Source organism: Magallana gigas, chromosome 10, assembly GCF_963853765.1.
Source record: "Magallana gigas chromosome 10, xbMagGiga1.1, whole genome shotgun sequence".
NCBI lineage: Eukaryota > Metazoa > Mollusca > Bivalvia > Ostreida > Ostreidae > Magallana > Magallana gigas.
In genome coordinates this window covers 12,484,852-12,495,596 of record NC_088862.1, presented here as the reverse complement: position 1 = coordinate 12,495,596, position 10,745 = coordinate 12,484,852, and the positions used below count along the sequence as shown (strand labels likewise).

The 10,745-nt window shown below is 32.6% G+C and overlaps 1 protein-coding gene across 2 annotated transcripts; it reads left to right on the top strand.

Annotated features, from left to right (window-relative positions):
- Positions 1 to 956: 956 nt before the first annotated feature.
- On the top strand, positions 957 to 9,629 carry LOC136272113 (uncharacterized). 2 transcript variants are annotated; one of them, XM_066073104.1, is made up of 6 exons: positions 957 to 1,109; positions 2,686 to 2,852; positions 3,055 to 3,087; positions 3,394 to 3,505; positions 4,030 to 4,164; positions 4,617 to 9,629. In XM_066073104.1, exons 2-6 carry the CDS (start codon positions 2,718 to 2,720, stop codon positions 4,898 to 4,900), a joined length of 699 nt encoding a protein of 232 aa, XP_065929176.1. In that variant the 5' UTR covers positions 957 to 1,109; positions 2,686 to 2,717; the 3' UTR covers positions 4,901 to 9,629. The 2 variants fall into 2 exon arrangements, with proteins under 2 accessions (XP_065929176.1, XP_065929177.1); XM_066073105.1 differs by lacking the exon at positions 957 to 1,109 and adding an exon at positions 2,111 to 2,128.
- Positions 9,630 to 10,745: the final 1,116 nt, after the last annotated feature.

Below are 10,745 nucleotides of genomic sequence, written 5' to 3'. Positions count from 1 at the left end.
ACCAGATGTTTGAAACTGATTTGAAGTTAAAGGGGCATGGTCACGATTTTGGTCAAATTTTATTTTTCTGTTTTTATTATTTGAAATGCTTTAGGAATGCATTTCTAAGGAACAAATGAAATTTGGGTGCCGTCGATGAGTTTTAAGCAAGATACAGGGCTCACAATTCTTCGTCATGTAAACAAGGCTCGTGCCCTGTTTTTGTTTACATAGGTTCAATATTCCAGTAAAAATTCTTTTTGAGCTGGTTTGACTATCTTATTATTCATTTAAAGCATAAATAAACAGTTCCTAACGATTAACACATTTATTTTAGGTCTAAAACTGGAATTTCACTTCAACAATCGAAATGTAAACAAACGCTTTGTTTACATAGCGAAGAATTGTAAGTTCTGTAACTCGCTTATAACTCATCAAATGACACTCAAATTTTGGTTGCTTATTAAAAATGCCTCACTAAAGCATTGTAAACATCAAAATAGAAAACAAATAATTTTTCACCAAAATCGTGACTATGCCCCTTTAAGGCATGTTGTCTTGATTTGCCCCCAACCCTTCCCTTTTCTAAAAAAAAAAAACAGTAAAAGTTAATAATCTGTGAACATGTACGGTTTTGTAAAACCCTTTTTTAAGTGGAGAGGGTCCAGGTGAGGACTTTATTTGTTTGGGGATATTCTACTACTTTTTTTTTCCGGTTACTTCTTTTAATACATGTATATGAATTAATAAGTATTTCAATAAGATATATACAATAAATTATACAATATAAAAATACATTTTCTAGGGAAGGGCTGTCTATGTGTACGTGTCTTAATCCTTGTCAGCAGACGGGTGTAGAGTTTCTAAAACAAATCTGCAGGTTTGTTTGTTTTATTCTATATAACAAACAAAACAAAACAAAATAATAAGATCGAAAGCGATAAAGGATTGGTTACTATTACTGGACTACTTTCACCTTTTGGAACAAATGGCAAATATGTTGAAAACGTGTCTCCGTAAGACAAGCCTTAATTGATTTTTAGGTAGTTGAATGAAGACAAGTTACGCACCTTGTATAATTATATTTTACACGGCACAAGACGCAATAGTTAAACTTTTGACTTTGAAAGGTATGCACATTTGTTTTTAATTATTAAATTCTGTTTTGTTCACCTATACATTTTAATACTCATGAAGGTATATACAGTATTAGTTATTAAACTGTATATATATACTTTTTCTAAATTGTGTAAAGTTACAATTATTTCCACAACTTTTTATTTTTGTATTTTGTTTCAAGAAAGAAAAAGACCTGGTTATGTCGTCATATTTCGTTATACTTGAGAGTTCGTTGTTTCGACGATTTTTTTTTTATTCTTAATTCAATTGTGATACTTGTGATTAAAATGTTTGTATTTCAACCATTGTAATTGTTGATTTCATTGCCAAATAGAATACAGCTAAGTGGTCACATCCAAAGTTTTCAAATCAACTTAAATGAAGTGGGTTTAATTTTTTAAAGTTTTTTTTTTACACGAGCTTGCATGTATTGATATTTAAAGGGCAAAAAAACCATTGTCAAACATTGTTATCGTTTACTACAATTAATAAATCCAATTTGACGTGTGGGTTACTGGAGTAGATCGATTTTCTGGATTTACCAAGATTAAAAAAAAAAAACCAAGCAGACGACCTAAAAACAGAATTTTTTAAGTCATTATGTTTTGACAGTGCTTTTACATTTCTTGCGGAAATACTGTATTCCCATCTTCGCTAGCCAAGGGTGTCGCCGCTCCTCAACTCTGTAGCGGTAGGTCACCCTTGGCTAGCGAAGATGTTGTGTTCCAGAAATTGTACTTCCTGCTCTTTACATTCGTAAATGTCATCATATGTTTGGCATTACTTGAATGTAAATTAAACATAGTTAACTGAGAAAGCCTACCCGAAAATATTTCACAAGACTTCGTGTTCGTCATATTGACATATGATAATGATTATACATAATTATGTGAATATGCCGCGGTCCTGAGTTACCAAAAATGCATGTGATATGCTTATCAAAATGTTCATTTTAAACTGCAGCTTATGTGAAGCCAATCAAATTAGCGATGAATTTCATTATGTTTTAGAATGTTGTGCACTGTCTCATGTAAGGAAAAAAATTGTTTAGTAATTATTATCTTTAGAAATCAAACATCTTAAAATTTAGAACACTTAGGTCATCTTCAAATCATGTAATACTTATGAAAATGTGTACTTTGATTAGAAAAATATTTGATTTGGTCTGTCATCCTACCTAACAACTATAACAAATTCATTGTTTACTTTATTCTGTTTCTTTTTTGTAAATCCTGCTTTTCTTATACTTTTGTATTTAATTCTTCTGCATCTCATGTAACATTATATGTTATGAGTGAAATAAATGAACTTGAACATGAAAAAATACAGCAGATGACATGCTAGACTAAAAGGCATTTAAAAGGTAAAAAAAGGCATTTAAATATTCTTATCTTCCTAGTCGCGGCATTGATTTTACTCGCGGATCAAGGTAAATTAGGGAAGGGGGGGGGGGGGGGGGTCCAAGAAATACCAGTGTTTTTTCTAATGCGTTAGCAAAAAGCTCAATGAAATTTATTAAATTTCTGAAAAAAAACCCAAAATTTAAAGTTCATCCTTCTTATCAGTAATAGCTTTAATTTGCTGTAGAGTAAAGACACAGTTGTAGAAGGACAACGGCAATGGAGAAACAATTTGGATCAATCGTCACCTCCGTGTTACTGGCACTGACCTTCGGATGTTGGCTTACTGCCCTGGTCGCACCTGGATGGTTTTTGCTAGAAATCAAGACATCGTCATCTTCATCTTCCCTCACTGTAAGTTCTATATCCCCCACCACTTTTCAGAAATTAAAAAAAAAACAAAATAAAAAACAAGCTTTACAAAGCCAATCAAAAGATTATTATTTTATGAATGAAGTAAGTGAATTTAAATTGGGATAGCGCAAATTTTTTTTATACATGTACATGTACCTTGTTCAAAAGTAGATTTTAAGCTTTGGCCTAACTTTCTTTACAGAGTGCTCTTTTTGAAGAATCGCCTAAAAAGAAGGTAACTACATAGACATGTACCTAATTATGTCTAGCATTTTTTAAAAACACATAGATAATTTAAGTTGCCGTTGACACAGTTTTATTCATTTAAGCATTTATTCACCAATGTGAAAAGTATACACTTGTAAAACTAATAATACATCAGAAATGTCACATACTTCTATTTCTTTTTTTCGTCCTCTCTCTCTCTGGCAAAGACATTTGCATTGCAGAAAAATACCAGGTGTGTTATTATTGCAAAATTGTTTACGTGTTATTTGATATCTCAGAATCCCCTGATAAATCTTTGTTTTTATTTTGCAAGATTACAACGGAAGTTGACATGGGTCTATTCTTCATCAACGTTTGCGTCAATGAAAAATGCGAACAGATCGACTACGAGAAGATGAAAACAATGAAAAATTTCCACGCAATGCGTAATATATTTTAGCAAACAACCCCAAGATATAGTTATCGTTCCTAACGATAACCATGTAAATTAATGTGGTATGGGACACTTAAGTTATTGTTACGTAATGTTCACCGAAATAAACAAGTGTAATTCTATAAACAGTTTCTTTATCGAAATAGAACACTAATATTTTTAGCGCAATGGATTTCTGTAATAGATGATTTTGTTTCGAATCTGAGTTTGAATCCCGCTTGTGTTTAAAACTTCTACCTTTTCAAAAATATTTAAAACTTTTTTTTTTGGTTAAATATTGTAACATTTGAAATTTGTGAAAGTATTTTAATTTATATGTACTTTTATTCATATTGATATCGATAGATATCGATGTCCCATACCACTTTAAAATCAAAAGCAATTACCACTTTATTTAACAGTAAATTTATTATCTTATTTCAAATTATGCATTTTTGATCATTTGAATATTCATCTCTTGTAAAGAACAATCATGAAATTAAAGTTAAACGGCAATTACCGTTTTTTTCTGTATAGCGGAGTTGTTAGAACTTCAAGCGGAAGGTGTTCTCGCCATGGCTCTGTGTACAATAAGTGCTCTGTTGGTGACGATTCCAGCTCGGTCCAAGTCAACCAGATATCTTTTTGCTTTGATTCTCATGTCTATTGCAGGTAATATAGGTTTATATGTATTTTACAGATTTAAGAAGTTGAAGAATACAAAAATCAGTATCATCTTTATGTTTAGAATTTTCCTATTCTCTCTCTCTCTCTCATGACAAATATTGTTTTTTCTGTTATATATTAATCCTTTATAGTTTGCAATATACATGGCATATTTTGTTCTCTCTCTCTCTCTCTCTCTCTCTCTCTCTCTCTCTCTCTCTCTCTCTCCTTCTCACATATGACAGATATTGTTTTTTCTGTTATATATTAATCCTTTATAGAAATTTGCAATAAAAATGGCATATTTTGTTAAAAAATAAAATATCTCAAAAATAACACTTATCAATCCATGCATGTAGGAGCCCTCTATATACAATGTAGCTCTTGACATGCACCTCTTTTTTAGAATTTTATTTAAACACAATTTTTAAATTATCAAATCACGTTATTTGTTGTAGTAATATTGGAATCCATTTTGATCTATCGAATGGCATCAGCGAATGCGAAGATGGATAAAATCAAGAAAATAGAACACACTCTTCTCGCTGGCATATCAATGGAGGTGAAGCTTCCATATTCCATACTGATAGCTGGGATTGGAGCTCTGTTCGGAATTCTGGGATGTGTATCAAGCGCAGTCATGTACAGGAAGTCACGTGATTGTGCGCAGCCGGGCCAAGTTCTGAATGTGTTCCACGCAGCTCCAGCCACTGGCTTCACAATTCTGCAAGAAACATATTAACTCTCTCGTAACATGGCGAAGATGAAGAAATTAAGACTTGTTTGCTCTAATAGAATATTGTACTCCTAACATAACATAACATAAAAAGTGTCTTGTATGATAACCAATTCTTTTTTTAGCTCACCTGAGCTGAAAGCTCAAGTGAGCTTTTCTGATCACCTGTTGTCCGTCGTCCGTCTGTCCGTCCGTCCGTCCGTCTGTCCGTCCGTCTGTCTGTCCGTCTGTAAACTTTTTACATTTTGATCTTCTTCTCTAAAACCACTTGGCCAAATTTAACCAAATTTGGCACAAATCATCCTTATAAGAAGGTGAATATAAATTGCAAAAATAAAAGGCCAGGTTGTATTCAAAGCGGAGAAAACCTCGAAACTGTAAAAAAAGGGGAGTGCATTTTAAAAAATCTTCTTCTCAAGAACTACTGAGTTAATCTTAACGTAATTTAGCATAAATTATCCTTAGGGAAAGGAAAATATAAATTGCAAAATTTAAAGGCGAATACTGTTCCAAATTTGAGATAATTGCGAAAATACTAATAAAGAATGGCTCGTTATTCCATATATCGTAGACTGGCAATTCATTGCGATAGACTGGGTCTTATGACAGGCATCGCCAGTCTACCGCATCTCGAGAACGAGGTTCTTTGTTTGAAGCTGGCAGTTTGTTGTGCAATAGTTCACGTGCGATTAAAATCTATGAAACATGGAAATAACATTGGTACCGATTATTGTGAAGTAAATTGAGGTTAAATATTTCAACGCGTTGTCATTTTCACTTGTGAGGGTGGTTTTAGCTTGTTTTGATTTTTTCGTTTCATTTTGCTTTTTAACTTGGGAAACAATCGCCTTGTATTTGGAACATAGACTTCGGTAAATAGGCAGTTGATTGTTTACCTGCGAAAATGATAAAATCTGATGCATTAACACTGTACTAAAGTGCATTTCCCTCTGTTTTTATTGTTTATTTATTTCTTATTGTGTCAACAAGGATCAAACAAGGGAGCGACTTTGGTTGAAATAATCGATATTTGATCGGTAACTTCGCCGGAATTTCCTCCGAAAGAGAATTTGAAGTAGCCATGTATTCCGAGTTCATAATCGTGTAAATTAAATCCAAAGACAATAAAAAGATGTTTATGAATTTGAAAAGACGTTTTCACAGCCTCAGTTAAACCCTGTTGTGATTAATCGTCCGCGACTGTCTTATCTTTAGAGGTTATAAATACGGGTGATGCAAACACATATACCATGCATTGAAAATTACAATCGATAATCATTACATTTCTTGTTGATACATGTACTACAATTAGAAGGTAACTTGTAATTATTTAATAACTCTGCCAAATTAATGCAAAACCGTTTGTTTACAGTTATCTTCAAAACTAAAATTAAACTGTTGTAATTGGGTCATAGGGTAGGACTAATTTCTCCAAAATACAAAGTGCATAAACTGATTTTGTGTCACCTGGCCAACTCAATTAGAAATCATTTTATCTATATAATGTATGAATGCATTAAAAAAATGAAATTAAACAAATTGGATAAGTTTTTAAAAGTTGCCTATCATTCTACGACTGACGCTGACATGTTTGTTGATCATTGGAATTGTCTTGTTAAACATTATATACTTGTGTACAGAAAAATCAAAAGGATGATGTGCTATAACTACTTTCTGGGGTCCTTTCTCATTTGATAAATTATTTGAAATCTGCAACAATTTTGGTATTTTTCAAACGAGTACATAAAAACTTCTTTTAAACAGTTCTGACACATTATAATTATGATGATATCCGTGCATTATCATTATTTTAAAGAAAATATTGCAGCAGAAAATCATCTTGGTTTGTAGCCGTTTGTTGTTTTTGAGGGAATATGAAATAATTAATGGGCCTTAGTACAAAACTGATACCTGTATGCCTGACAATACATTAAATTATATAGCTTTTTAACACATCATGTGACATCATTTTCCAGTCAAATGTTTTCATCGATCAAGTGATCAAGTAAGGATATAAAACGTCACACAAGTTTACATCAGGTAAACAATTATTCAATTAAGTTTTTTTACTGTAGCCTTAGCAACTTTTGCCACAGAGTTCAAACACTGCGTACTGCCTTCCAGACTAGCTGGCGATTCTCTGTCCGTCAATCTTTGTTAACTTTCACATATGAGATATCAGCTGTGAAAATGAAATGTATCTCATCTGCAGTATATATTCATAGAGCTTGGCATCTTAAATAAACACACTAAAAATATTCACTTAGATGTGGAAAAAGAAAATTACACTAATTTAAGTTCGATATTTTTTTTCATAAATACCAATATACCAAGCAAGAAATATTGCAGGTAAATGGTAACTACCTTTTCCAGTATTTTCATCAAATGAAACAAATATGCATTGCATGGCCTCGAAGACAACATTTTAATGAAATAAAATGTTGGCATCCTTTAATTGTGTAGATTCAAAATGTTCAAATTATGATTACACACAATAAGGTAGACCCACAATGGGTGCTGATTTTTTAACTGATATACGTCTTAGGAAATGTATGATTTTTTTTTTTATCTTAAATGAGCTAATACTGTTCACATATGTGCAAAAACTGTAGGAAATAATATACCGGTGTTATATATAATTAATATATCACAATATATTTTCACCCCTACCCCTTTATAAAATATTGAGTTTTAGGTAAAAAAAATTATCATGGTACTTAACTTTGCTATATTTAAGGACACACGAGACGTTCCTCAATTTTATATAATTTTCCTTGATAAAATTATTCCTTATTATGCCCCCCTTCGAAGAAGGGAGGGCATATTGCTTTGCTGCTTTTTGTCGGTCGGTCCGTCGGTCTGTCGGTCGGTCCACCAACAGTTTCCGTTCATTTTCTTCGCAGGGGATGAACATATTGAAATGAAATTTAATATACAGGTTTATCATGATAATATCTAGGTCAAGTTCGATATTGGGTACGATCGAGCAATTTTTTTACAGAGTTATGGCCCTTTGACGTAGAAAAATTCTAGTTTTTCTGAGTTTCCGCTCATTTTCTTCGCAGAGGATGAACATATTGAAATGAAATTTAATATACAGGTTTATCATGATAATATCTAGGTCAAGTTCGATATTGGGTACGATTGAGCAATTTTCGACAGAGTTATGGCCCTTGGACTTAGAAAAATTCTAGTTTTTCTGAGTTTCCGCTCATTTTCTTCGCAGAGGATGAACATATTGAAATGAAATTTAATATACAGGTTTATCATGATAATATCTAGGTCAAGTTCGATATTGGGTAAGATCGAGCAATTTTTGACAGTTATGGCCCTTGGACTTAGAAAAAATCCAGGTATTTAAGTTTACGTTCATTTTCATGTGGATGTTTCCAAGGGAGGGGGCATATGTGTTTCACAAACATCTCTTGTTTATTAACATTTAAACCTGTTAATTCCCAAAAATTCAAGGTTTATTACCAGGCTATTTTTAGAGCTATATATTTAGAATTTTTCTTAAAATAGCATGTAAAATGCATTTGAATGCTTATAAATAAAGTCATAGACATATATTTTCAAATGAACACGTTATATCTAAATAAAAAAAGTATCATAATGATATAACAGGAAAATATAATTATGGAATTACCTGGTGGAAATCTTCACATTTTGGAGATAGGAAAAAATAGAAAATAATGGAAGATAGGTTGCGTCTGATCGTAAAGTGTTACGTCAATGTAGTTCGCCATTGTTGCTCAGGTGAGCGATGTGGCCCATGGGCCTCTTGTTCTAGACGGTGGTCTATCTATAAATAGAATTAGGTCTACTTTTACTCTTTTTTTCTCTTTTCTCCAAGTGACACCTTTTGCTATTATAATACACGTATATACATGTAGGTGACCTTGTATCTTATAATCTAGAGTTCTCAACATGACATAGTGCCATTTATATCTAATCATTTTTATGCTCTTTTTTCCACAAACGGTTATGTACCCATCTAAAGAGCTATTAGGTCTGCTCTTTTTTCAAAACATGAAACGTTTGTATGTACATGTAATTATATGCATGATTTTAAGCAAAGGATTGCAAACTTTTAACAGATATTTGTACAAAAAATATCAAGCTTTCGACGATTATCTCACTTTTTAAGAGAAAACTTTTAACAGTGCATTTTCACAGGCATCCCCCTTCTTCGTATTTTGAAATTTATATTGTCTCCTTTCTTGTAAGTGAGTTAAGGAGTGCCATACAGGTGCCTAACCACCAAATGAAAGTAGAATTATTACGTGAAGTGTTTCACGTTGATCATGTTCCATCTTATATCATAATGCAATCATTCAGGTTCGTTTTCTTTTCAAAATTGTCCAAAATTGTACAAATTGTAAAAGTGTGAAGACATCAATAACGCAGTGATGAGTTCTCTTTACAAACACCCCTCCCTCGTATTTCGAAATGATTGAATATTGCCTCCTGTTTCGTAGGTGAGTTATAGGGGTGCCATACAAGTGCTTGATCACAATATGGATTAAGACGTTCACATTCGTCGACTTCAATCTAATTTCATAAATATTTTCAATCCTTTTAATTTTGTTTTTTGTTTGTTTGTATTTTGTTGTTTAATTTTAAAACTACAAACTGTCCAAATCGTACAGTAAAAGTGTCAAGACGTCAATTAATGATGAAAACAGTGCATTTAGTAATGAATTTACATTTAACAGAAAAACAACCTTTTTAAAAATCCCCAAATCAAATGTCTTCTATCCACAAGGCTCTTTTTATATTCATTCTCATTTTAACTCTGACATATGCAAATGCGTATTTTGAATTGTAATTCACCATATATTAATATATCGTCTAATTTTTGGAAAAAAAATGAGATAATTCATGGTGTTATTTTTGTAAATATTTTTGAATACATGTTATATATGATAACCTGAATATTCTTATGTTGTCAATCAAACAACATGATACTGACCTTGTTCATAGTTACAATGAACAGTGCATGAGACATTTAATTCTAAATCCTAAAAGGAAAACTCTTCAAATCAATGATGAAAAGTTTTAAAATATATGAAGATTGCGAGTTTCAATAATAATAAAAATCCAATCAGCTTGACACATGTAGATGCCGTCATTTGATCGTAAACATACACTAGTTTGATACACTTACGTATACAGGTGCAAGACTAGTACTTTCAACCGTATTTGTATTTGACAATGGCGACCCTCTTCCTTACCTAGGCCCAGAGTGACAACTCTACCTACGGCATTAGCATTCGTAATTGATTCAAATGGATATACTGGCGGAACATCAGGCATAGATCAACACTTTTTTATTTGTGAAATTTGATTTTCTAAACAATTAAGAGAAATTCAATGAATTGTTGCGTTGGTTTTGATGTAGGTTACTTTGTACAGTACACGTCCTCTACCTAAATTGTAAAATTCATGGCCCCTGGGTCATGGGTTCAGGCTGTGGGGGTGGGGGTATGGCCATATAGTGTTAATGCATATTATGTTTTAAAATCTTCTTCTCTTCTCACACACAACTGTAAGAAAGACTGGCTTCATAATTATGTTTAAAAAGGAAGTCCTGCATATATAGTGTTAATGCATATAATGTTTAAAAATTAACTTCAATACTCCCACACACCTGTAGGGAAAACTTAATTCATAAACTTGTAGACCAGGAAGTCCTCTACCACTTTTTTTTTTAATTTTAAGTCCCCCTCCCCCTCCCCCCCCCCCCCCCCCCCAAGGTAGGGGTTCTGAATCTAGGACGGGGCCAAAACACTCATATAGTGTATATGGTTGGGATTCTTAATGCAGGGTGTGGCTAAAAACATGGTCATTA

What these genes read in the sequence shown, in the direction of transcription:
- LOC136272113 (XM_066073104.1), top strand. Translation starts at nt 2,718, where the DNA reads ATGGAGAAACAATTTGGATCAATCGTCACCTCCGTGTTACTGGCACTG. An exon ending in CATCTTCATCTTCCCTCACT is followed by an intron (nt 2,853 to 3,054) that starts GTAAGTTCTATA and finishes CTTTCTTTACAG; the next exon opens with AGTGCTCTTTTTGAAGAATC. An exon ending in GATTCTCATGTCTATTGCAG is followed by an intron (nt 4,165 to 4,616) that starts GTAATATAGGTT and finishes TATTTGTTGTAG; the next exon opens with TAATATTGGAATCCATTTTG.